Genomic DNA, 26,330 nt, shown 5'->3' with positions numbered 1-26,330 from the left:
CACAGAACTGTACGTACGCCAGGTGTGGTCGAACCAGGGCTTTGTATCGCTCTTGGAAAACCTTCCTCTCCTTTATATTCCAGTCCTCGAGTTATAAAGGCTAACGTTCCATTTGCCTTTATGTTTATGTTTTCTCCCTGACTACAACATTTTAATAAATGGTACCAGGGATGAGGGACTTCAGTTACGTGGAGAGACTGGAGAAGCTGGGATTGTTCTCCTTAGAGCAGAGAAGGTTAAGGGGAGATTGACCAGAATGGTACCAGAGATGAGGGACTTCAGTGATGTGGAGAGACTGGAGAAGCTGGGATTGTTCTCCTTAGAGCAGAGAAGGTTAAGGGGAGATTGACCAGAATGGTACCAGGGATGAGGGACTTCAGTTACGTGGAGAGACTGGAGAAGCTGGGATTGTTCTCTTTAGAGCAGAGAAGGTTAAGGGGAGATTGACCAGAATGGTCCCAGGGATGAGGGACTTCAGTTACGTGGAGAGACTGGAGAAGCTGAGATTGTTCTCCTTAGAGCAGAGAAGGTTAAGGGAGAGATTGACCAGAATGGTACCAGGGATGAGGGACTTCAGTTATCTGGAGAGACTGGAGAAACTGGGATTTTTCTCCTTAGAGCAGAGAAGGTTAAGGGGAGATTGACCAGAATGGTACCAGGGATGAGGGACTTCAGTGATGTGGAGAGACTGGAGAAGCTGGGATTGTTCTCCTTAGAACAGAGAAGGTTAAGGGGAGATTGACCAGAATGGTCCGAGGGATGAGGGACTTCAGTTATCTGGAGAGACTGGAGAAACTGGGATTGTTCTCCTTAGAGCAGAGAAGGTTAAGGGGAGATTGATCAGAATGGTACCAGGGATGAGTGACTTCAGTTACGTGGAGAGACTGGCGAAGCTGGGATTGTTCTCCTTAGAACAGAGAAGGTTAAGGGGAGATTGACCAGAATGGTACCAGGGATGAGGGACTTCAGTTACGTGGAGAGACTGGAGAAGCTGGGATTGTTCTCCTTAGAGCAGAGAAGGTTAAGGGGAGATTGACCAGAATGGTACCAGGGATGAGGGACTTCACTGATGTGGAGAGACTGGAGAAACTGGGATTGTTCTCCTTAGAGCAGAGAAGGTTAAGGGGAGATTGACCAGAATGGTACCAGAGATGAGGGACTTCAGTGACGTGGAGAGACTGGAGAAACTGGGGTTGTTCTCCTTAGAGCAGAGAAGGTTAAGGGGAGATTTGATCGAGGTGTTCAAAATCATGAAGGGTTTTGATAGGGTAAATAAGGAGAAGCTGTTTCCAGTGGCAGGAGGGTCGGTAACCAGAGGACACAGATTGAAGATAATCGGCCAAAGAACCAGAGGGGGAGATGAGGAGAATGTTTTTACGCAGCGAGTTGTTGTGATCTGGAACGCGCTGCCTGAAAGGGCGGTGGGAGCAGATTCAATAGGAACTTTCAAAAGGGGAATTGGAGAAATACTGGAAGGGGTTCATTTACAGGGCTGTCGGGAAAGAGCAGGGGGGAGTGGGACTAATTGGAGAGCTCGTTCAAAGAGCCGGCACAGGCACGGTGGGCCGAATGGCCTCCTCCTGTGCTGTGAGACTCTCTGTAGTTCTCAAAGTTAGAAGCCTTTAAACCAACAAATGAATTAGAAGAAAGTTGGCTATGGTGAAAAAGTGCATCTAGGGTCATAACAAAGGGATTAGGGAGGGCGAGGGAGAGAGAGAGAGAGAAAGGGCGAGAGAGAGAGAGAGAGGGGGAGGGGAGAGAGTGAGAGGGAGAGAGCGAGAAAGGGCGAGAGAGAGAGAGAGAGGGGGAGGGGAGAGAGTGAGAGGGAGAGAGAGGGAGAGAGAGAGGGAGGGAGAGGGAGAGGGAGAGCGAGAGAGAGAGCAAGAGGGAGAGGGAGAGAGAGAGCGCAAGAGAGAGAGAGGGAGAGAGATGGGTACGGAGAGGGAGCGAGAGAGAGAGGGAGAGGGAGAGAGAGGGGTGTAGAGAGGGAAAGGTGGAAGGAGAGTGAGGGGGAGAGGGGGGAGAGAGATGGGGAGAGAGAAAGTGGGGAAGGGAGAGAGAGAGAGAGTGAGAGGGAGAGAATGAGGGGGGAAGCAAGATAGAGAGAGAGACAGAGGGAGGGGGGAAGGGAGATAGAGAGGGGGACGGAAGGAGAGGGGGAGGGAGGGGGTAAGGGATGGAGGGAGAGAGCGAGAGAGCAAGAGGGAGAGAGTGAGGAGGGAAGGAAGATAGAGCGAGAGAGACAGAGGGAGGGGGGAAGGGAGATAGAGAGGGGGACGGAAGGAGAGGGGGAGGGGGGTAAGGATGGAGGGAGAGGGCGAGAGAGCAAAAGGGAGAGAGTGAGGGGGGAAGGGAGATAGAGAGACAGAGAGAGAGAGGGGGGAAGGGAGAGAGAGAGGGGGACGGAAGTAGAGGGGGAGGGAGGGGGTAAGGATGGAGGGAGAGGGCGAGGGACTAAGACAGCCACGGACAAGAGCAACCTCATCCACCCCTCCCAGTGCTGTGGGAACAAGCGAATGCCCAGAGGCTGAGGGTGCAGCAGAGGAAGGATTTCACCAGGAGCTGAGGGGAGGGGCCTGGGGAGTTGGCAGACTTAATAAAGGCAGCACTCCGGGGACAGAGGGAGAGACAGCGCGAGAACGAGAGAGAGAGAGACAGACAGAGAGAGAGAGAGAGGAAATGGCATCACAAGAGATACAGACACCAGGGGGCTTGGACCCGGCCTCAGGAGTGACTGCCGAGATTCAGGCCATTGCCCAATCGGTGAGTAATTCGCCTGTCGCTGTCCCCTTTCATTGAAATAGATTCCGTTGCTGAACCGTGTCAAACCGCAGCCCCCCACCCCCGCCCCTCGCCGCCCGCAACCTGCCCTCCCACACCTTCACAACCTCAGGATGTCCCAGAGCGCCTCACAGCCAATGCAGTACTTTTTGTGAAGTGTACTCGATGTTGAAATGTAGGAAACGCAGCAGCCAATTTACGCACAGCAAGCTCCCACAAGCAGCTATGAGATAAATGACCAGACAATCTGTTGAGAAGTGATGTTGGTTGAGGGATAAATATTGGCCCCACGGACACCGAGGAACAATCCCCCCCTGCTCTTCTTTCATTAGTGGCCTTGGGATTACTTACCCAAGAGGGCAGACAAGACAACCGGTTTAAAATCTCAGCCCACGGTACTGTCCCTCCAACAGTGCAGGAATCCCTCAGTACTGCCCCTCCGACAGTGCGGCGCTCCCTCAGTACTGCCCCTCCAACAGTGCGGCGCTCCCTCAGTACTGCCCCTCCGACAGTGCAGGAATCCCTCAGTACTGCCCCTCCGACAGTGCGGCGCTCCCTCAGTACTGCCCCTCCCACAGTGCGGCGCTCCCTCAGTACTGTCCCTCCGACAGTGCGGCGCTCCCTCAGTACTGCCCCTCCGAGAGTGCGGTGCTCCCTCAGTACTGCCCCTCCGACAGTGCGGCGCTCCCTCAGTGCTGCCCCACCGACAGTGCGGCGCTCCCTCAGTACTGCCCCTCCAACAGTGCAGTGCTCCCTCAGTACTGCCCCTCCCACAGTGCGGCGCTCCCTCAGTACTGACCCTCCGACAGTGCAGCGCACCCTCAGTATTGCCCCTTCGACAGTGCAGCGCTCCCTCAGTACTGACCCACCGACAGTGCGGCGCTCCCTCAGCACTGCACCTCCGACAGTGCGGTGCTCCCTCAGTACTGCCCCTCCGACAGTGCAGTGCTCCCTCAGTACAGCCCCTCCGACAGTGCAGCGCTCCCTCAGTACGGCTCCTCCGACAGTGTGGCGTTCCCTCAGTACTGCCCCTCCGACAGTGCGGCGCTCCCTCAGTACGGCTCCTCCGACAGTGCGGCGCTCCTTCAGTACTGCCCCTCCGACAGTGCGGCGCTCCCTCAGTACTGCCCCTCCGAGAGTGCAGCGCTCCCTCAGTACTGCCCCTTCGACAGGGCGGCGGTCCCTCGGTACTGCCCTTCCAACAGTGCAGCACTCCCTCAGTACTGCCCCTCCCACAGTGCGGCGCTCCCTCATTACTGCCCCTCCGAAAGTGCAGAGCTCCCTCAGTACTGCCCTTCCAACAGTGCGGCGCTCCCTCAGTACTGCCCCTCCGACAGCGCAGCGCTCCCTCAGTACTGCCCCTCCGACAGTGCGGCGCTCCCTCAGTACTGCCCCTCCGACAATGCAGCGCTCCCTCAATACTGCCCCTCCATAGTGCAGCTCTCCCTCAGTGCTGCCCCTCCGACAGTGCAGCGCTCCCTCAGTACTGCCCCTCCGACAGTGCAGCACTCCCTCATTACTGCCCCTCCGACAGCGCAGCACTCCCTCAGTACTGCCCCTCCGACAGTGCAGCGCTCCCTCAGTACTGCCCCTCCGACAGTGCAGCACTCCCTCAGTACTGCCCCTCCGACAGTGCGGCGCTCCCTCAGTACTGACCCTCCGACAGTGCAGCGCTCCCTCAGTACTCCCCCTCCGACTGTGCGGCACTCTCTCAGTACTGCCCCTCCGACAGTCGGTCCCTCAGTACTGCCCCTCCGACAGTGCAGCGCTCCCTCAGTACTGCCCCTCCGACAGTGCGGCGCTCCCTCAGTACTGCCCCTCCGACAGTGCGGCGCTCTGACAGAAATCCTGAATACAATTTTTTGTATCGTGACAGGTGAAGTCTGCGGTCGAGGAAAAGCTGAAGAGAAAATTTGACTTGTATCACGCAATCTTGTGCCGCACGCAAGTGGTAGCTGGAACTAACTACTTCATTAAGGTGGGAAAAATGACACGCACTCGCATTTAAACACCGCCTCCAACATAGTTAACCATCCCAATCCGCTGCACAGGAGTGATTATCGAACAAAATTGTGCAACGTGTCAACTAAGTAGATATTAGAAGAGATAAGCCAAAGCTTGATCAATGAGTGAGATTTTCAGGAGCGTCTTAAAGGAGGAGAGAGAGGCGGAGAGGTTTAGGGAGGGAATTCCAGAGCTTAGGGCCCTGGCAGCTGAAGGCACGGCCGTCAAAGGTGGAGCGATGGAAATCGGGGGATGTGCAAGAGGCCAGAATTGGAGGAGCGCGGAGATCTGGGAGGGTTGTAAGAGATGGAGGAGATTACAGAGATAGGGAGGGTTGTAGGGCTGGAGGATATTACATAGATAGGGAGGGTTGTAGGGGCTGGAGGAGGTTACAGAGATAGGGAGGGTTGTAGGGCTGGAGGATATTACATAGATAGGGAGGGTTGTAGGGGCTGGAGGAGGTTACAGAGATAGGGAGGGTTGTAGGGCTAGAGGAGGTTACAGAGATAGGGAGGGTTGTAGGCGCTGGAGGAGTTTACAGAGATAGGGAGGGTTTGTAGGGCTGGAGGAGGTTACAGTGATAGGGAGTGTTGTAGGGGCTGGAGGAGGTTACAGAGATAGGGAGGGTTGTAGGGCTGGAGGAGGTTACAGAGATAGGGAGGGTTGTAGGGGCTGGTGGAGGTTACAGAGATAGGGAGGGTTGTAGGGGCTGGAGGAGGTTACAGAGATAGGGAGGGTTTTAGGGGCTGGAGGAGGTTACAGAGAAAGGGAGGGTTTGTAGGGCTGGAGGAGGTTACAGTCATAGGGAGGGTTGTAGGGGCTGGAGGAGGTTACAGAGATAGGAAGGGTTGTAGGGCTGGAGGAGGTTACAGAGATAGGGAGGGTTGTAGGGGTTGGTGGAGGTTTCAGAGATAGGGAGGGTTGTAGGGGCTGGAGGAGGTTACAGAGAAAGGGAGGGTTGTAGGGGCTGGAGGAGGTTACAGAGATAGGGAGGGTTGTCGGAGCTGGAGGAGGTTACAGAGAGAGGGAGGGTTGTAGGGACTGGGGGAGGTTACAGAGATAGGGAGGGTTGTAGGGACTGGAGGAGTTTACAGAGATAGGGAGGGTTGTAGGGGCTGGAGGAGGTTACAGAGATAGGGAGGGTTCTTGGGCTGGAGGAGGTTACGGAGATAGGGAGGGTTGTAGGGCTGCAGGAAGTTACAGAGATAGGGTGGGGCAGTACTGAGGGCGCGTTGCACTGTTAGGAGGGGCAGGTCTGAGGGAGCGCCGCACTATCGGAGGCGCAGTTCTAAGGGAGCGCCTAACTATCGGAGGGGCAGTACTGAAGGAGTGCCACACTGTCGTAGTGGCAGTACTGAGGGAGCGCTGCACTGACGGAGGGGCGGTACTGAGGGAGCGCCGCACTGTCGGAGGTGCAGTACTGAGGGGGTGCTGCACTGTCGGAGATGCAGTACTGAGGGAGTGCCGCACTGTCGGAGGGCCAGTACTGAGGGAGCCCTGCACTGTTGGAGAGGCAGTACTGAGGGAGCGCCGCACTGTCGGAGGGGCAGTACTGAGGGCGCGTCGCACTGTGGGAGGGGCAGTACTGAGGGAGCGCTGCACTGTCGGAGTGGCAGTACTGAGGGAGTGCTGCACTGTCGGAGATGCAGTACTGAGGGTGCGCCGCACTGTCGGAGGGGCAGTACTGAGGGAGCGCCGCACTGTCGGAGGGGCAGTACTGAGGGCACGTCGCACTGTGGGAGGGGCAGTACTGAGGGAGCGCTGCACTGTCGGAGGGGCAGTACTGAGGGCGCGTCGCACTGTCAGAGGGGCAGTACTGAGGGAGCGCTGCACTGTCGGAGTGGCAGTACTGAGAGAGTGCTGCACTGTCGGAGATGCAGTACTGAGGGAGCGCCGCACTGTCGGAGGGGCAGTACTGAGGGAGCGCTGCACTGTCGGAGGGGCAGTACTGAGGGCACGTCGCACTGTCGGAGAGGCAGTACTGAGTGAGCGCTGCACTATCGGAGGGGCAGTACTGAGGGAGCGCCGCACTGTCGGAGGGGCAGTACTGAGGGAGCGCCGCACTGTCGGAGGAGCAGTGCTGAGGGAGCGCCGCACTGTCGGAGGGCCAGTTCTGAGGGAGCGCTGCACTGTCGGAGGGGCAGTGCTGAGGGAGCACCGCACTGTCGGAGGGGCAGTACTGAGGGAGCGCCGCACTGTCGGAGGGGCAGTACTGAGGGAGAGCCGCACTGTCGGAGGGGCAGTACTGAGGGAGTGCTGCACTGTTGGAGGGGCAGTACTGAGGGAACACCGCACTGTCGGAGGGGCAGTACTGAGGGAGTGCCGCACTGTTGGAGGGGCAGTACTGAGGGAGTGCCGCACTGTCGGAGGGGCAGTGCTGAGGGAGCACCGCACTGTCGGAGGGGCAGTACTGAGGGAGCACCGCACTGTCGGAGGGGCAGTACTGAGGGAGCGCCGCACTGTTGGAGGGGCAGTATTGAGGGAGCGCTGCACTGCCGGAGGGGCAGTACTGAGGGAGCGCTGCACTGTCGGAGGGGCAGTACTGAGGGAGTTACTTCGTAGACTGACTGACCCTCTTTTTTCTCTTTAGATTTTGATTGGGCCTGCTGATGACTATATACATATCTGTGTTTTCGAAGCTCTGCCACATTGGCAGGCCAAACCAGAACTTATCAGCGTACAGACTGAAAAGAAACTGTCCGACAGGCTTAATTAATTCTAGCAGAAACCACGCCCAGAGCACAGCCTGCTCCAGCTCAATCGCTCTCCCAAACCAACCTCTGCTCTTCACATCCCCTTATCTCCCCAGCTTCTTCCCTTCCTGTGCCTCACGACTCTCTGGGAAAGTTCGTTCCCCTCGGCTCCTCGAGCCTGTTACACAGGAACAGGAGGAGGCCATTCAGCCCCTCGAGCCAGTTACACAGGAACAGGAGGAGGCCATTCAGCCCCTCGAGCCTGTTACACAGGAACAGGAGGAGTCCATTCAGCCCCTCAAGCCTGTTACACAGGAACAGGAGGAGGCCATTCAGCCCCTCGAGTCTGTTACACAGGAACAGGAGGAGTCCATTCAGCCCCTCAAGCCTGTTACACAGGAACAGGAGGAGGCCATTCAGCCCCTCGAGTCTGTTACACAGGAACAGGAGGAGTCCATTCAGCCCCTCAAGCCTGTTACACAGGGACAGGAGCAGGCCATTCAGCCCCTCGAGTCTGTTACACAGGAACAGGAGGAGACCATTCAGCCCCTCGAGCCTGTTACACAGGAACAGGAGGAGGCCATTCAGCCCCTCGAGTCTGTTACACAGGAACAGGAGGAGACCATTCAGCCCCTCGAGCCTGTTACACAGGAACAGGAGGAGGCCATTCAGCCCCTCGAGCCTGTTACACAGGAACAGGAGGAGACCATTCAGCCCCTTTAGCCTGTTACACAGGAACAGGAGGAGGCCCATTCAGCCCCTTTAGCCTGTTACACAGGAACAGTAGGAGGCCATTCAGCCCCTCGAGCCTGTTACACAGGAACAGGAGGAGACCATTCAGCCCCTTTAGCCTGTTACACAGGAACAGGAGGAGACCATTCAGCCCCTTTAGCCTGTTACACAGGAACAGGAGGAGGCCCATTCAGCCCCTTGAGCCTGTTACACAGGAACAGGAGGAGGCCATTCAGCCCCTCGAGCCTGTTACACAGGAACAGGAGGAGGTCATTCAGCCCCTGGAGCCTGTTACACAGGAACAGGAGGAGGCCATTCAGCCCCTCGAGTCTGTTACACAGGAACAGGAGGAGCCCGTTCAGCCTCTCGAGCCTGTTACACAGGAACAGGAGGAGGCCATTCAGCCCCTCGAGCCTGTTGCACAGGAACAGGAGGAGGCCATTCAGCCCCTCGAGCCTGTTACACAGGAACAGGAGGAGGCCATTCAGCCCCTCGAGCCTGTTACACAGGAACAGGAGGAGCCCGTTCAGCCCCTCGAGCCTGTTACACAGGAACAGGAGGAGGCCATTCAGCCCCTCGAGCCTGTTACACAGGAACAGGAGGAGACCATTCAGCCCCTTTAGCCTGTTACACAGGAACAGGAGGAGGCCCATTCAGCCCCTTGAGCCTGTTACACAGGAACAGGAGGAGGCCATTCAGCCCCTCGAGCCTGTTACACAGGAACAGGAGGAGGTCATTCAGCCCCTGGAGCCTGTTACACAGGAACAGGAGGAGGCCATTCAGCCCCTCGAGCCTGTTACACAGGAACAGGAGGAGGCCATTCAGCCCCTCGAGCCTGTTGCACAGGAACAGGAGGAGGCCATTCAGCCCCTCGAGCCTGTTACACAGGAACAGGAGGAGGCCATTCAGCCCCTCGAGCCTGTTACACAGGAACAGGAGGAGCCCGTTCAGCCCCTCGAGCCTGTTACACAGGAACAGGAGGAGGCCATTCAGCCCCTCGAGCCTGTTACACAGGAACAGGAGGAGGTCATTCAGCCCCTGGAGCCTGTTACACAGGAACAGGAGGAGGCCATTCAGCCCCTCGAGTCTGTTACACAGGAACAGGAGGAGGCCCATTCAGCCCCTTGAGCCTGTTACACAGGAACAGGAGGAGGCCATTCAGCCCCTCGAGCCTGTTACACAGGAACAGGAGGAGGTCATTCAGCCCCTGGAGCCTGTTACACAGGAACAGGAGGAGGCCATTCAGCCCCTCGAGTCTGTTACACAGGAACAGGAAGAGGCCATTCAGCCCCTCGAGCCTGTTACACAGGAACAGGAAGAGGCCATTCAGCCCCCATCGAGCCTGTTACACAGAAACAGGTCAAGGCCATTCAGCCCCTCAAGCCTGTTACACAAGAAAAAGAGGAGGCCATTCAGCCCCTCGAACTGGAAGCTCGACACCATCCAGGACAAAGCAGCCCGCTTGATTGGCACCCCATCCACCACCTTAAACATTCACTCCCTCCACCACCGGCGCACCGTGGCTGCAGTGTGTACCATCTACAAGATGCACTGCAGCAACTCGCCAAGGCTTCTTCGGCAGCACCTCCCAAACCCGCCACCTCTTCCACCTAGAAGGACGAGGGCAGCAGGTGCATGGGAACACCACCACCTCCAAGTTCCCCTCCGAGTCACACACAATCCTGACTTAGAAATATATCGGGCGCTGAGAAAAAATCCTGGAACTCCCTCCCTAACAGCACTGTGTGAGCACCTTCCCCACACGGACTGCAGCGGTTCAAGAAGGCGGCTCACCACCGCCTGCTCAAGGGGCAACTAGGGATGGGCAATACATTTTCCAGCGACGCCGCCCACATCCCAGGAATGAATGATTCGAAAAAAAACCCTGTCCGTCCCTCAACTCAACATCATTAGCTAAAAAAAAATAGGTCAATGACGTGCTCGTGGGACCTCGCTCTGCGCAAAGCTGCTTCCGGCCCCACGGCTACACAACTCGCTGAAGGACTTTTGCAGATCTGAACGGCTCCTCTGCCGCCGCAAGGCCTCCCCAAAGTCCTGTACCCAACGCCCGAGCTATTCGACTGCGGCGGCATCGCGCATCTGTCAATAAAATAATTCAGAAGCATTTAATTGTCTCCATTCTTCCTTTCGAATGCGGACGGGGGTTAGCCAGAGGGAGGAGATGAGGTGGGTGGGGTTTGATGGGGGGTGCGGTGGGGGGGGTGATGATTTGGGACTGAATATTCCACAGCTGGTGCACCAGCGCCGGGGTTAGTCTGATGGGGTCTGGGCTCCGTACTAACTGCTCCCTGGGCCCCTGGGGCGAAGCTTGAGGTCCAGGCGGTTAAGAAGGCAAATGGTATGTTGGCCTTCATAGCGAGAGGGTTCGAGTACAGGAGCAAGGATGTCTTGCTGCAGTTGTACAGGGCCTTGGTGAGACCACACCTTGAGTATTGTGTGCAGTTTTGGTCGCCTTATCTGAGGAAAGATGTTCTTGCCATGGAAGGAGTTCAGCGAAGATTCACCAGGCTGATACCTGGGATGGCAGGAATGACGTATGAGGAGAGATTGGGTCGATTGGGCTTTTCCTCGCTGGAGTTTAGAAGAATGAGAGGGGATCTCATTAAAACTTATAAAATTCTGGCAGGACTGGACAGACTAGATGCAGGAAGGATGTTCCCGATGGTCGGGGAGTCCAGAACCAGGGGTCACAGTCTAAGGATAAGGGGTAAGCCATTTAGGACTGAGATGAGGAGGAATTTCTTCACCCAGAGAGTGGTGAACCTGTGGAATTCTCTGCCACAGAAGGCAGTGGAGGCCAATTCATTAAATATATTCAAGAAGGAGTTAGATATATTTCTTAAGGCTAAAGGGATCAAGGGATATGGGGAGAAAGCAGGGACATGGTACTGAGTTTGGATGATCAGCCATGATCGCATTAAATGGCGGAGCAGGCTCGAGGGGCCGAAGGGCTGACTCCTGCTCCTATCTTCTATGTTTCTATGTTTCTATGTTTTATGTTTCTGGGACGACTGACCAACCTACGAAGGATGAGCAATTTTGCGGCGCGGAAGGAGGCCATTCAACAGTCTAAGTGAGCGGGCAAGAACATGGCCAATGGAATATAATGTGGAGAAATGTGAAGTTATGCACTTTGGTCGGACAAATAGAAAAGCAGAGTATTTTTTAAATGGTGAGAGATTGGGAAATGTTGGTGTTCAGAGGGACCTGGATGTCCTTGTACACGAATCACTGAAAGTTAACATGCAGGTACAGCAAGCAATTAGGAAAACAAATGGTATGTTGGCCTTTATTACAAGAGGATTTGAGTATAAGAGTGAATGGTCTTACTGCAATTATATAGGGCCCTGGTGAGACCACACCTGGAGTATTGTGGACAGTTTCGGTCTCCTTACCTAAGGAAGGATATACTTGCCACAGAGGGAGTGCAACGAAGGTTCACCAGACTGGTTCCTGGGATGGGGGGATTGTCCTATGAGGAGAGATTGAGTAGACTAGGCCTATATTCTCTGGAGTTTAGAAGAATGAGAGGTGATCTCATTGAAACATACAAAATTCTTACAGGGCTTGACAGGGTAGATGCAGGGAGGATGTTTCCCCTGGCTGGGGAGTCTAGAACCAGGGGTCACAGTCTCAGAATAAGGGGTCGGCCATTTAGGACTGAGATGAGGAGGAATTTCTTCACTCAGCGGGTGGTGAATCTTTGGAATTCTCTACCCCAGAGGGCTGTGGAGGCTCAGTCGCTGAGTATATTCAAGACAGAGATCGATAGATTTTTGAATATTTAGAGAATTAAGGGATCTGGCGATAGGGCCGGTGAATGGAGTTGAGGTAGAAGATCAGCCATGATCTTATTGAATGGCGGAGCAGGCTCGAGGGGCTGAATGGCCAACTCCTGCTCCTATTTCTTATGTTCTTATGTTCTCTCTCTCTCACACACACATTCTCTCTCACATTCTCTCTCTCACACTCTCTCTCTCTCTCTCTCATTCCCTCACTCTTTCACATTCCCTTGCTCTCACACACTTTCCTGAAAGAGAAAAAGGATTGGTGAAGTCGAGCGTAGGTCCCTTGCAGTCAGAATCAGGGGAATTTATAATGGGGAACAAAGACATGGCAGACCAATTAAATACATACTTTGGTTCTGTCTTCACAAAGGAGGACACAAATAACCTCCCAGAGATGTCGGGGAACATAGGGTCTAATGAGAGGGAGGAACTGAATGAAATCAGTATTTGTAGGGAAATGGTGTTAGGGAAATTGATGGGATTGAAGGCCGATAAATCCCCAGGGCCTGATAATCTACATCCTAGGGTACTTAAGGAAATAGCCCTAGAAATAGTAGATGCATTGCTGGTCATCTTCCAAAATTCGATAGACTCTGGAACAGTTCCCATGGATTGGCGGGTAGCTAATGTTACCTCACTGTTCAAAAAAGGTGGTAGAGGGAAAACGGGGAATTACAGACCGGTAAGCCTGACATCGGTAGTGGGGAAAATGCTAGAGTCCATTATTAAAGATGTAATAGCAGAGCACTTGGAAAAGAGTGACAGGATCGGACAAAGCCAACATGGATTTACAAAAGGTAAATCGTGCTTGACTAATCTACTGGAATTTTTTGAGGATGTAACTGGTAGAATAGATAAGGGAGAACCAGTGGATGTGGTGTATTTGGACGTTCAGAAGGTTTTTGATAAGGTTCCGCATAAGAGATTAGCATGTAAAGTTAAGGCACATGGGATTGGGGGCAAGGTATTGACTTGGATAGAGAACTGGTTGGCAGACAGGAAGCAAAGAGTTGGAATAAACGGGTCGTTTTCCGAGTGGCAGGCAGTGACTAGTGGGGTACCGCAGGGATCGGTGCTAGGACCCCAGCTATTCACAATATATATTAATGATCTAGACGAGGGAACTAGATGTAATATCTCCAAGTTTGCAGACGACACAAAGCTGGGTGGGCGCGTGTGCTGTGAGGAGGATGCAGAGAAACTCCAGGATGATTTGGACAGGTTGGGTGATTGGGCAGAAGCATGGCAGATGCAATATAACGTGGATAAATGTGAGGTTATCCACTTTGGTGGCAAAAACAAGAAGGCAGATTATTATCTGAACGGCAATAGATTGGGAGAAGGTGAAGTGCAACGAGACCTGGGTGTCCTTGTGCACCAGTCGCTGAAGGTAAACATGCAGGTGCAGCAGCAGACGGTTAAGAAGGCAAATGGTATGTTGGCCTTCGTAGCGAGAGGGTTCGAGTACAGGAGCAGTGATGTCTTGCTGCAGTTGTACAGGGCCTTGGTGAGACCACATCTTGAGTATTGTGTGCAGTTTTGGTCGCCTTATCTGAGGAAGGATGTTCTTGCCGTGGAGGGGGTTCAGCGAAGGTTCACCAGACTGATACCTGGGATGGCAGGAATGACGTATGAGGAGAGATTGTGTCTGTTGTGTATGTACCTTTAAGAGAAGAACTGATTCTATACTGCAGTGCCGGCAGTGACCACCCCTGTATATAAAGCCATAGCAGGCTTCTGTACTTCAGTCTTAAGTTACCCTCTGTTCAGTAAATACCTGTTATTATTGTTCTCCTGCAGTCCGTGTATTATTGATACTCGAACACTACATTGGCGACGAACAGGTTCGAACTCACCTGCAGTACTGCATCACCTCACGGGGATCTTTCCCTGAGAAGAAGCTTCTTGGAGGTCGAAGTCAGAGCAACGGGCGTCGACCGCGGGCAACCGCCCAAGGATCCATCGGAGTTCGGAGAGTTGCAGGAGAGGCTGTGGAGAGCTGGGCTTTGCTCCCCAGTCAAGGTGTTCCAGCAAATCATGCTGGTAGCAGATAGTGCGCTGACCCTTCCGGACTGCGGCGGGCTCGAGCTCAATCGAGCGGCTCTGCAAAGGGGCCGTGCAGCGTCGTCGGGAGGAAAAGAGAGAGAGAGAGGGTGGAGCGCACAGGGCGCGGTCGGTGCTCAAGAACCGGGCAGCGTAGCGAAAATAAAACAAGGGGAAGGAAAAGTGAGACGCGCCGAAGCCGCGGGTCGCCGCCATTACCCTGCAGAACGCTAGGAGCCGCGTGGCAGCAAGGGGAAGAAGGAAAAGCACGGGAGGCGCCATTTTATTCCATTGGGGAAGAAGGAAAAGCACGGGAGGTGCCATTTTAATCCATTGGGGAAGAAGAAAAAGCGCGCCATTTTAAATCACCCAAGATGCCGAAGAGTGGCAGTATCACTGCTTTCGACAACGAGGCAGAAGACTGGACCACGTATGTGGAAAGAATTGAAGTGTACTGCAAGGCAAATGAGGTGGCCGATGGAAAGAAGGCGTCGGTATTATTAAATTTGATGGGCGCGAGAACGTACGGCCTATTGCGGAATTTAATTACCCCAGCTAAACCAATGGAGAAAAGTTTTGAAGAGATTGTTAATATCTTACAGGAACACCTAAACCCTACACCACTGCTGATAGCAGAAAGATTCAAGTTCCATAAAAGAAACCAGCACAAAGATGAGAGCAATGCTGACTATCTTACGGAACTACGCAAGTTATCGAAGCACTGCCAGTTCGGAGCAGGACTGGCAGACACCTTACGGGATAAGTTTGTCTGCAGGCTCCAGAGTGAAGGAACCCAGAAACGACTACTTTCGGAAAAGGACCTGACGCTAGAACAGGCTTTCAGCGTGGCAGTATCCTACGAAGCAGCAGCACGGGGAGCTGCAGAAATAAAACAGAAACCACAAGAATACAGCGCTAACGAAATGGCGTATGGAACAGAAAAGTGCTATCGCTGCGGCAGAACCACCCATGATCAGAAGGACTGCTGGTTTAAGGACAAAGTATGCAGGCAATGTGGGAAAATTGGACACATAGCAAGAGTCTGCAGGTCGGGAAAGAAAACCAACACTACAAGAACTACTAAGGAACAGTACAGGAAAGTAAAGAAATTGATAGACAGTAGTTCGGAAGATCAGGAGAGTGATAATGACTCCGGGAGCAGGAGACTAAGTTGTCTAAAATTACACAACATGATCGCAAAGGAGGATCACTGAACCATTTGGGTCACCCTCATGATAGCAGGGTCCCCAGTAAAGATGGAATTGGACACAGGATCAGCCCTAACTGTCATGAATGGACGAGACTATGAGCGGCTATTCTCACACATACCCTTGAAGGACACATCCATTGTATTGAAGACATACACGGGGCAAAAAGTCTACCCCAGTGGAAAAATAAGGGTGCCAGTTAAATACAACGGCAAGGAAACACAGAAACTGTATCTATATATACTACAAGATGGAGGACCACCATTATTGGGACGTGACTGGATCCGAAAAATACAATTGGATTGGCATTCCAATCAGGCGCTAACTGCGACTGACAAAAAGGATGATGACGTCGCACCTGGACAACTGTCAAAAATTCTAACTGACGCGAAAGAGGTGTTTCAACAAGGACTTGGGACTCTAAAAGGAGTAACGGCAACGATAAAAATCGAAGATAACACAAACCCAAAATTTTTTAAGGCCAGACCGGTACCTTACGCGATCCGCCCAGCCGTTGAAGCAGAGCTGGAGAGTCTGGAGCATTCGGGTGTGCTGTCCAAGGTGGACTGAAGCGAGTGGGCCACACCCACCGTTCCTGTAATGAAGAAATCATTGAGCAGCACGCCTGGGGAGCCGAAGAAGGTTCGCATCTGTGGGGACTTCAAGGTAACTGTGAACCCAGTCCTGCACACAGTACAATATCCACTTCCACGGATAGAAGATATTTTCGCCTCACTATCTGGAGGGAAATGCTTTACAAAGATTGATCTAGCCCAAGCGTATCTACAAATGGAGGTGGAAGAAGCATCTAGGAAATACCTCACGATAAACACTCACAAAGGCCTTTACCAGTACAATTGACTGGTATTCGGGGTAGCATCAGCCCCGGCTATTTGGCAGAGGGCGATGGAACAAGTCCTGCAAGGGATCCCGGGGACCCGGCGTTATTTGGACGACATCCTGGTTTCGGGCGAAAATGACAGTGAACACCTTGCCAACCTGGAGCAGGTGCTCACTAGATTACAGGAATATGGGCTACGAGCCAACCGCCCCAAATGCGAGTTCTTCAGGAGACAAATCTCGTATTGTGGCCACATGATTGATGAGGAAGGGTTGCATAAGTCGCCGGACAAGATTGAGGCTGTAGTCAAGGCTCCAGCACTGGAAAATGTGTCGCAACTGAGGTCGTTCCTCGGGTTGGTGAACTACTACCATAAGTTCTTGCCGAATTTATCTACAATTCTGCACCCACTGAACACCCTGCTGCAAACTGGAGTAGCATGGAAATGGAGTGATGAGTGTAAGCGTGCCTTTCAGAAATGTAAATGCCGAATCACTTCAAAAGAAGTATTGGCCCACTACAATCCAACACTACCGATTCGGTTAGCATGTGATGCGTCTCCCTACGGCATTGGAGCGGTGCTGTCACACAAATTCCTTGACGGTTCAGAGAGGCCAATAGCGTTTGCGTCGCACTCGTTAACCTCAGCCGAGCGTAACTACGCCCAGATTGACAGGGAGGCCCTCAGCCTGGTGTGGGGGGTGAAGAAGTTCAATCACGATCTGCACGGGCAGAAATTCACCCTACTGACTAATCATCAGCCCCTGGTCTCCATTTTTAACCCAAAGAAGGGCGTTCCGGTGATGACGGCGCAACGGCTGGAAAGATGGTCACTTTTTCTAGGGGCACATCAATACGACATAGAGTACAAGGGCACGAAACAGCATGGAAACGCTGATGGGCTGTCGCGCCTACTGTTGCCTACGGTAGAGGAAGCACCTGCAGTGGACCCTGTTGAGATATTCCATGTGACCATAGTCGAATGTCTACCTGTTACAAACTCAAGTATAGAGAAGTGTTAAGTATGTGTATTGTATTGAACAATTAACACAAAGACTTAAACGTATAACTCAAACAGGCCTTTACTGGTTGGAGGTAGGGACTGCACGTAGGTCTTTACTTCATGCCCACAGGCGGGAACTGAGGGGAGATCAGTACCCACAGTACTATTTATACCCCTATGGCCAGGAGTGGTACTGCGTATCACTACGCCCTACAAGTAGTGCAGTCCTGTCCATAGGTTCAAGTAGCACACATATTACATACACAACATTCCTCCCTTCTTAGCTTTACAGTCATCTCCCCATTTAACATAACGTAATAACATATATACATATATAACTTCAGGTTTACATAACAGAATAACATAGATACATAGATAACTTCATGTCAAAACAGATCACAGATTCAGTCTCTGTGGGAAACAGTTCACAGATTCAATCTCTGTGGTGTAGTCGGTTCACGTTGCTGGAGTGACTCATTCAATAGTCCTTCCATGGATTTAACAGTTTGAACTTCCGAACTGAATTGGCTCCGTTCGGAGGGACCACGTGTGTGATCTGGTAGAGGTGATAATGGTTCAGATGGGTCATCTTCTGTTTTTACTTTTCCTTTTCTGCTTCTTGGAGACTCTCTGGGCTCCATTGTCAACTGCCACAGCTGCCAGCTGCATGCGCAGTTCCTCCTTCTCTTCCTCCTGTTTCCGTCGTAGAGCCAGCTTCTCCCGATGTTCCGTAGACTTTTGGTGCTCCTCCATGATTTCTGCACTTTGGGAGTCGAAGTTACAAGCTGGGCAGGACAGGACATCGTAATATTCGGTGTCGTCCACCAGGTCATGGTAATATTCGGTGTCGTCCTGAGCTAGACCAGTGAGAGGGTCGTCTATTTCCTCCATACCCAGCTGGACGTTAGCCAGCTCTTGTTCCAAATCCAGACATCTTTCCTGAAGAGACTTCTTCATGTGTACCTCTGCATCCAGCTTTTTCTGGGCTTTCAGCAAGTCGTTTACTAATGACCTCATTTGAGATTTTACTACTTCAACTTCTTTTGGAGATTGATTGATCGGACTATTCAATCCCTCTACCGGAGCAGCTGTTTCAGCGGTCTGTTGTTCTACGTTGACGTGAGTCAGCGTACTTTTGGCATCCAAGGGCTGCTCTGTTGCAGTCATCTCAGTCTGTGTTGCCACCTCAGCTCTTCCAATAACCTTTGAGAGCTCCGAACCCCTTTCGTTTGAATATTGAAGTTCGTGTTCAAGTTTTTCCCATTTGTCCTTCAGCATATGCAGGAGTTGGCTGACCGTTAACTCCTCTGACATCAGACGTTTTGTGTGCTCCTGCTCCATTTTCTCCATCAGCTGCTTCTGTTGTCTTTCCAGATTCTCCAACTCTATATCAAAGAACTCTTTTGTTGCATTCAACACTTGCTCAAAACGGCGAAGCATTTGTTCTAATTGCTGTTGTAGTTTGAAATGGAGTTGAGTTCGAGCCCGGTGTCCCTCAGAAATGGGCACATCAGTAGACTTGCCAGACTCAGAATCCACAGTTAAACTATGTTGTTGTTGCTCAGTGGAATTCTGTGCTGAAACTTTGTCTTTTGCACCTGAGTTGGGCTTACCATCATCCGTTCCAGAGTCTGGGCCGACTATCTTCACCGAGTTCTCACTCGTTATTGTTTGTAGGAAATGCCAGTCCATATTCATTTTCCTAATCCACTCCCGTCCTAGTAGTGGAGGACCTCCTTCAGATATCACATATAAGTCCATTATTTGACTGTCTTCGCCCTTGTGGACCACTGCAACCTCTATTTTCCCGATGGGGTACACTCTTTGCCCCGTGTATGTTTTCAATATAATCCCCGTATCCTGTAGGGGAATATGTTGGAATAACTTTCCATAATCTTTCTTATTTATGACCGTCAATGCCGATCCAGTGTCCAATTCCAGTTTTACTTGGACTCCTTCTATCTGAAGAGTGACCCAAATTGTCTGGAGGTCTGCACCCTTACCAGCGTTGAGTACTCTTAAGCTAGCCAGTTCATTACAGCTTAAGCTAGCCAGTTCATTACTGCTAGCGTCTGAATCGGACTCCTGTTCGGTCACCTTGTGTACCTTTGCGTATTTTCCTTGCGGTGACTTCTTGTTGCTGGTCTTCTTCCCTGACCTGCATACTCTAGCTATATGTCCAAGCCTACCACAAGTTCTACATTCTTGGTTTTTAAACCAACACTGGTTCTGATCATGCGTTGTCTTTCCACAACGATAACATTTGCCAGAACTCACACCCAATTTGTGTGCACTGAGCTCCGGTGACCGTAGCTGCATTACTGCCGTGCCTCTCGCTGCGGCTTCGTGTGCTGCTGCCATAGTGACCGCCTTCTCAAGCGTCAGCTCATTCTCCTCGAGCAGTCGCTTTTGTGTATCCTGTTTAAATAAACCACACACAAATTTGTCTCGTAGTGCATCTGTCAGTCCCGTTCCAAACTGGCAGTATTTCGCTAATTTACGCAATTCCAGCAAATATTCAGCATTGCTTTCATGCTGTAGCTGCCTTCTGTCGTAAAATTTAAATCGTTCCGCCAGCATCAGCGGCGTGGGGTTTAGATGATCTTTCAGGACAGTAACAATCTCATCGAACGTCTTATCCGCCGGTTCATCTGGTGATAACAGGTGTTTCAATTGCCCGTATGTCTTCGCACCCATTAAATTTAATAATGTTAGAGCTTTATCTTGGTCACGAATTTTATTGGCCTTACAATAATTTTTTACTCTTTCAACATATATGGCCCAATCTTCGAGGTCACTATCAAAGGTGCTAATATTCCCCTGTTTAGGCATTGTAGATTTGCAATTTCTCAGATTTTATTTTCTTTACTTGTTATCAAAGATGGCGGCTTCCCGCTCTTGCCGTCGTCCTCCGCCCACAAAATGGCGGTTTTCCCGCGCTTGGCGGTCTTCACCCGTCCCCCGACGCCGTCTCCCTTCAGCCCCCGAGTGCGGCCCTTATCAGCGGATGCGATCGCTGGATCGTGAAGTGGCTCCCGACCGAAGCGGCTCTCGCACCTTGAGCTTCTGCAGCCGCCGCGCCTTTCAGTCCGAGTGCGGCCCTTATCTTTGGTCCCGATCGCTGGCCCGCGCTGCGCCTCGCACTTGAAGCGGCTCCCGGCTTCTGGCTCACCCGCTCGCGCGGCTCTTGCTCGCTCCCTCCCGGCCTCTGGCTTACCCACGAGGTTATGGAGGCTTCAGGGTCCTAATGCCTGTCGCTTCCAGTCGCTGGAAGCTGTCAGGATTTCTGCTGCCCTTCAGCTTTGAGTGGGGTGTTGAGGATTGAAACCTCTCTTCAACGTCCTGTCTTTGGACGAAGCCGCCGTGGAATAACTGCCGCAGGGTTCGAACCGACTCGTCGCCAGTGTTAAGTATGTGTATTGCATTGAACAATTAACACAAAGACTTAAACGTATAACTCAAACAGGTCTTTACTGGTTGGAGGTAGGGACTGCACGTAGGTCTTTACTTCATACCCACAGGCGGGAACTGAGGGGAGATCAGTACCCACAGTACTATTTATACCCCTATGGCCAGGAGTGGTACTGCGTATCACTACGCCCTACAAGTAGTGCAGTCCTGTCCATAGGTTCAAGTAGCACACATATTACATACACAACAAGAAGGAAACCCGAAATGACCCGACACTCTCTCGGGTCTATGATTTGACGGTGAAGGGATGGCCAGCACATGGCGACTCACTGTTGCCAGCATTCTCGCCAAGGAGAGAACAGCTGTCAGTGTGCCGGGGGACCTTGATGTGTGGATCCCGAGTGGTAATTCCACCCAAGTTGAGAGATAGAGTGCTCAGTGAGCTTCATGAGGGTCATCTGGGAGGGGTAAAAATGAAGAGCCTAGCCAGGGCATTTGTGTGGTGGCCGGGAATCGATAAAGAAATCGAGGATATGACCAAGAGATGCACAGGATGCCAGAAGGTCCAAAACGCTCCACCACAGGCCCCGCTACATCCATGGGAGTGGCCCTCATCTCCATGGCAATGGGTACACATTGATTTTGCTGGTCCATTTATGGACTCAATGTTCCTAATCGCCGTGGACGCCCATTCGAAATGGCCAGAGATCATCAAAATGTCCTCCACCACCACGGAGAAAACTATTGCAGTCCTACGGACCATCTTCGCCAGGAATGGCATGCCAGAACAGATTTGCTCCGACAATGGACCACAGTTTGTGTCCGAGGATTTCCGGAGGTTTCTGAGGAATAATGGGATGAAACATTACACATCTGCCCCATATCATCCAGCCACAAATGGATTGGCTGAGAGGTTTGTTCAGACCTTTAAAAAGGCAATAAAGGCGATGTATAACGACGACATACCACTACAACACAAGGCGGATAATTTCTTGTTTGCTTACCGGAATGCGACACATGCAGTCGCCAACCAAGCTCCAGCCATAATGTTCTTCAACCGAAGGCTAAGATGTCGCCTGGATTTGCTCAAACCAAACATAAGACGAGATGTTGAGGATAAGCAATTCCAGCACATCAATGAGAAGCCAACCAGGAGCTTCAAGGTAGGGCAACCAGTCTTGGCCCGCGACTACCGAACAGAAAAATGGCAGCCAGGAACGATATGCACACAGCAGGGACCACTAATGTACACAGTGGACGTTGGAGAGAGCATCGTGAGACGCCATGCTGACCAGATTCTAGAGTCACAGGAACAAGCCAAACCCATACCACGAGCAGGTGCACCTGGTAATCAACCCGAAGTACAGATTGCGTCTACCTCAGAAGCAGTGGTATTGGAAGCTGACGAACCAACCAATGACAATGAGCCAGAATCAACTCCGCCGCAAGAACAGGATACTCGAGAAATGCGCTATCCAGTCAGGATCAGGAAGCCTCCTCAAAGACTGAACTTATAAATGATTATTTCAGCTGATGTATATAGTACAGAGAAAATTGTAATTGTAATTAGTTATTATTTAGTTGTTAAATGAATGTTATGTGCTGTTTATCTAAAAGGGAAGGAATTGTTGTGCATGTACCTTTAAGAGAAGAACTGATTCTATACTGCAGTACCGGCAGTGACCACCCCTGTATATAAAGCCATAGCAGGCTTCTGTACTTCAGTCTTAAGTTACCCTCTGTTCAGTAAATACCTGTTATTATTGTTCTCCTGCAGTCCGTGTATTATTGATACTCGGACACTACAGTGTCGATTGGGCTTATATTCGCTGGAGTTTAGAAGAATGAGAGGGGATCTCATTAAAACTTATAAAATTTTAACATGACTAGACAGACTAGATGCAGGAAGGATGTTCCCGATGGTCGGGGAGTCCAGAACCAGGGATCACAGTCTAAGGATAAGGGGTAAGCCATTTAGGACAGAGATGAGGAGGAATTTCTTCACCCAGAGAGTGGTGAACCTGTGGAATTCTCTACCACAGAAGGCAGTAGAGGCCAGTTCATTAAATATATTCAAGAAGGAGTTATATATATTTCTTAAGGCTGAAGGGATCAAGGGATATGGGGAGAAGGCAGGGACAGGGTACAGAGTTTGGATGATCAGCCATGATCTCATTGAATGGCGGAGCAGGCTCGAGGGGCCGAATGGCCTACTCCTGCTCCTATCTTCTATGTTTCTATGTTTCCCTCTCTCTCTCTCTCTCACATTCTCTCTCTCACATTCTCTCTCACATTCTCTCTTTCAAACTCTCTCTCTCACACTCTCTCACATTCTCTCTCTCACATTTCCTCTCTCTCACATTCTCTCTCTCACACACACTCTCACACACTCTCTCTCTCACACTCTCTCTCACACTCTCTATCACATTCCCTCTCTCTCACATTCCCTCTCTCTCACATTCCCTCTCTCACACTCTCTCTCACACTCTCCCACATTCTCTCACACACTCTCTCTCTCTCACACACTCTCTCACACACTCTCTCTCATTCTCTCTCACATACAATCTATCTCTCAAACAATCTCTCACACAGATTCTCTCTCTCACACACACTCTCTCACACAATCTCTCTCTCACACACACACTCTCTCTCACACTCTCACACACAATCTCTCTCTCACACACACACTCTCTCTCACACTCTCACATACAATCTCTCTCTCACACTACGAAAAATTCAAAAATGGGTTTAGAGTGCATGTACGTAAACGCACCAAGTGTGGTGAATAAGGTTGGTGAGCTACAAGCACAATCAGCCATGTGGCAATATGATGTTGTGGCAATAACGGAAATGTGGCTTAAAAACGGTGAGGACTGGGCAGTTAATATTCAAGGGTACAAGGTGTTCAGAAAAGATAGTGAAGGAAAAAAGGGAGGTGGGGTGGCAGTGCTGATTAAGAAAGACATTGTAGTGTTGGAAAGGGACGATGTTCTTGAGGGAACAAGGACAGAATCCATTTGTTTAGAGTTGAGGAGCAAAAAGGGTCTGATCACACTATTGGGGGTATTCTACAGGCCTCCAAATAGTGAGAGGGAGGTAGAGGAGCAAATCTGCAGGGAAATCGCAGAGATATACAAGAGCTATAGAGTGGTGATATTGGGGGACTTTAATTACCCAAATATCGAGTGGGATAATGCTAGGATAAAGGGAAAGGAGGGGAGGAATTTCTGAAATGTGTTCAGGAGAATTTCCGTGACCAGTATGTTCTTGGCCCAACTAGGAAGGAGGCATTGCTGGATCTGGTGCTGGGGAATGAGGAGGGCCAGGTCGACCAAGTGTCTGTGGGAGAACACTTGGGTACGAGTGATCATCGTATCATAAGATTTAGATTAGCAACGGAGAGGAGCAAGGAACAATCTAGAGTGGAACTTCTAAACTGGAATAGGGCAAACTTCAATGGGATGTGAAGGGATCGAGCCAGGGTAAAATGGAACCAAAGACTGACAGGATAAACTGTAACGGAACAATGGGTGATCTTTAAGGAGGAGATGTTCCAAGTACAGGCTAGATACATTCCAACAAGAGGGAACGGTAACGGAACCAAAGCAAGGGTTCCTTGGATGACGAGGGAGATAGAGAAGATGATGAAACAATAAAAGAGGGTGTATGATGCATGTCAGGTGAATTCTTCAAGGGAGAACCAGACCAAATACAATAAGTTGAGGGGGGAAGTGATGATGAAAATAAGATTGGCAAAGAGAGTTATGAGAGTTGAATGGCAGTTAACATAAAAGGGAACCCAAAAATCTTCTACTGGCACACATTCTCTCTCTCTCACATTCTCTCTCACACATTCTCTCTCTCACACATTCTCTCTCTCTCACACATTCTCTCTCTCTCACACATTCTCTCTCTCACACATTCTCTCTCTCTCACACATTCTCTCTCTCTCTCTCTCTCTCACACATGCTCTCTCTCTCACACATTCTCTCTCTCACACATTCTCTCTCTCACACATTCTCTCTCTCACACATTCTCTCCTCTCTCACACATTCTCTCTCTCTCACACATTCTCTCTCTCTCTCACATTCTCTCTCTCTCACACATTCTCTCTCTCACACATTCTCTCTCTCACACATTCTCTCTCACATTCTCTCTCTCACACATTCTCTCTCTCACACATTCTCTCTCTCACACATTCTCTCTCTCTCACACATTCTCTCTCTCACACATCTCTCTCTCTCACACATTCTCTCTCTCTCACACATTCTCTCTCTCTCTCACATTCTCTCTCTCTCACACATTCTCTCTCTCACACATTCTCTCTCACACCATTCTCTCTCTCTCACATCTCTCTCTCACACATTCTCTCTCTCACACATTCTCTCTCTCACACATTCTCTCTCTCTCACATTCTCTCTCTCTCACTACAAATTCTCCTCCTCTCAACATTCTCCTCTCGCTCACATTCTCTCTCTCTCACACATTCTCTCTCTCACACATTCTCTCTCTCACACATTCTCTCTCTCTCACACTTCTCTCTCACACACATTCTCTCTCTCTCACACATTCTCTCTCTCTCACACATTCTCTCTCTCACACATTCTCTCTCTCTCTCACATTCTCTCTCTCTCACACATTCTCTCTCTCACACATTCTCTCTCTCACACATTCTCTCTCTCACACATTCTCTCTCTCTCACATTCTCTCTCTCTCACACACTCTCTCTCTCACACATTCTCTCTCCTCACACATTCTCTCTCTCACACATTCTCTCTCTCTCACATTCTCTCTCTCTCACACATTCTCTCTCTCACACATTCTCTCTCTCACACATTCTCTCTCTCTCACACATTCTCTCTCTCTCACACATTCTCTCTCTCACACATTCTCTCTCTCACACATTCTCTCTCTCACACATTCTCTCTCACATTCTCTCTCTCACACATTCTCTCTCTCTCACACATTCTCTCTCTCACACATTCTCTCTCTCTCACACATTCTCATCTCTCTCACACATTCTCTCTCTCACACATTCTCTCTCTCACACATTCTCTCTCTCTCACACATTCTCTCTCTCACACATTCTCTCTCTCTCACACATTCTCTCTCTCACACATTCTCTCTCTCTCACACATTCTCTCTCTCTCACACATTCTCTCTCTCACACATTCTCTCTCTCTCACACATTCTCTCTCTCACACATTCTCTCTCTCTCACACATTCTCTCTCTCTCACACATTCTCTCTCTCACACATTCTCTCTCTCTCACACATTCTCTCTCTCACACATTCTCTCTCTCACACATTCTCTCTCTCACACATTCTCTCTCTCACACATTCTCTCTCTCACACATTCTCTCTCTCTCACACATTCTCTCTCTCACACATTCTCTCTCTCTCACACATTCTCTCTCTCTCACACATTCTCTCTCTCTCACACATTCTCTCTCTCTCACACATTCTCTCTCTCACACATTCTCTCTCTCACACATTCTCTCTCTCTCACACATTCTCTCTCTCACACATTCTCTCTCTCTCACACACTCTCTCTCTCACACATTCTCTCTCTCACACATTCTCTCTCTCTCACACATTCTCTCTCTCACACATTCTCTCTCTCACACATTCTCTCTCTCACACATTCTCTCTCTCACACATTCTCTCTCTCTCACATTCTCTCTCTCACACATTCTCTCTCTCTCTCACACATTCTCTCTCTCACACATTCTCTCCTCTCTCACACATTCTCTCTCTCACACATTCTCTCACATCTCTCTCTCACAGTCTCTCTCTCACACATTCT

At 50.9% G+C, this 26,330-nt stretch overlaps 2 protein-coding genes across 2 annotated transcripts in view; both read left to right on the top strand.

Moving 5' to 3' along the window:
* The first annotated feature begins 2,478 nt into the window (after nucleotides 1–2,478).
* On the top strand, nucleotides 2,479–8,034 carry LOC147092209 (stefin-C-like). Its single transcript, XM_085975875.1, has 3 exons — nucleotides 2,479–2,763; nucleotides 4,658–4,759; nucleotides 7,376–8,034. The coding sequence occupies exons 1-3, from the start codon at nucleotides 2,680–2,682 to the stop codon at nucleotides 7,499–7,501; spliced, it is 312 nt and encodes a 103-aa protein (XP_085832001.1). The 5' UTR covers nucleotides 2,479–2,679; the 3' UTR covers nucleotides 7,502–8,034.
* A 1,997-nt stretch (nucleotides 8,035–10,031) lies between these two features.
* Nucleotides 10,032–26,330, top strand: part of LOC147092208 (NADH dehydrogenase [ubiquinone] flavoprotein 1, mitochondrial-like) — a 38,101-nt gene continuing 21,802 nt past the window's right edge. Inside the window, exon 1 of the mRNA XM_085975570.1 lies at nucleotides 10,032–10,097. Coding sequence (XP_085831696.1) covers nucleotides 10,032–10,097 — 66 coding nt within the window. The remainder of the gene's footprint in view (nucleotides 10,098–26,330) is intronic.

Source organism: Somniosus microcephalus, unplaced genomic scaffold, assembly GCF_052327205.1.
Source record: "Somniosus microcephalus isolate GS21.2 unplaced genomic scaffold, FLI_Smic_1.0 unresolved_chr2, whole genome shotgun sequence".
NCBI lineage: Eukaryota > Metazoa > Chordata > Chondrichthyes > Squaliformes > Somniosidae > Somniosus > Somniosus microcephalus.
Note: the sequence above shows the minus strand (reverse complement) of the source record. Positions and strands in the feature narration are given on the sequence as shown.

Coding starts and splice junctions, on each gene's coding strand:
- LOC147092209 (XM_085975875.1), top strand. CDS start 2,680: ATGGCATCACAAGAGATACAGACACCAGGGGGCTTGGACCCGGCCTCA. Junction 2,764..4,657: donor TTCAGGCCATTGCCCAATCG/GTGAGTAATTCG, acceptor GTATCGTGACAG/GTGAAGTCTGCGGTCGAGGA. Junction 4,760..7,375: donor GAACTAACTACTTCATTAAG/GTGGGAAAAATG, acceptor TTTTCTCTTTAG/ATTTTGATTGGGCCTGCTGA.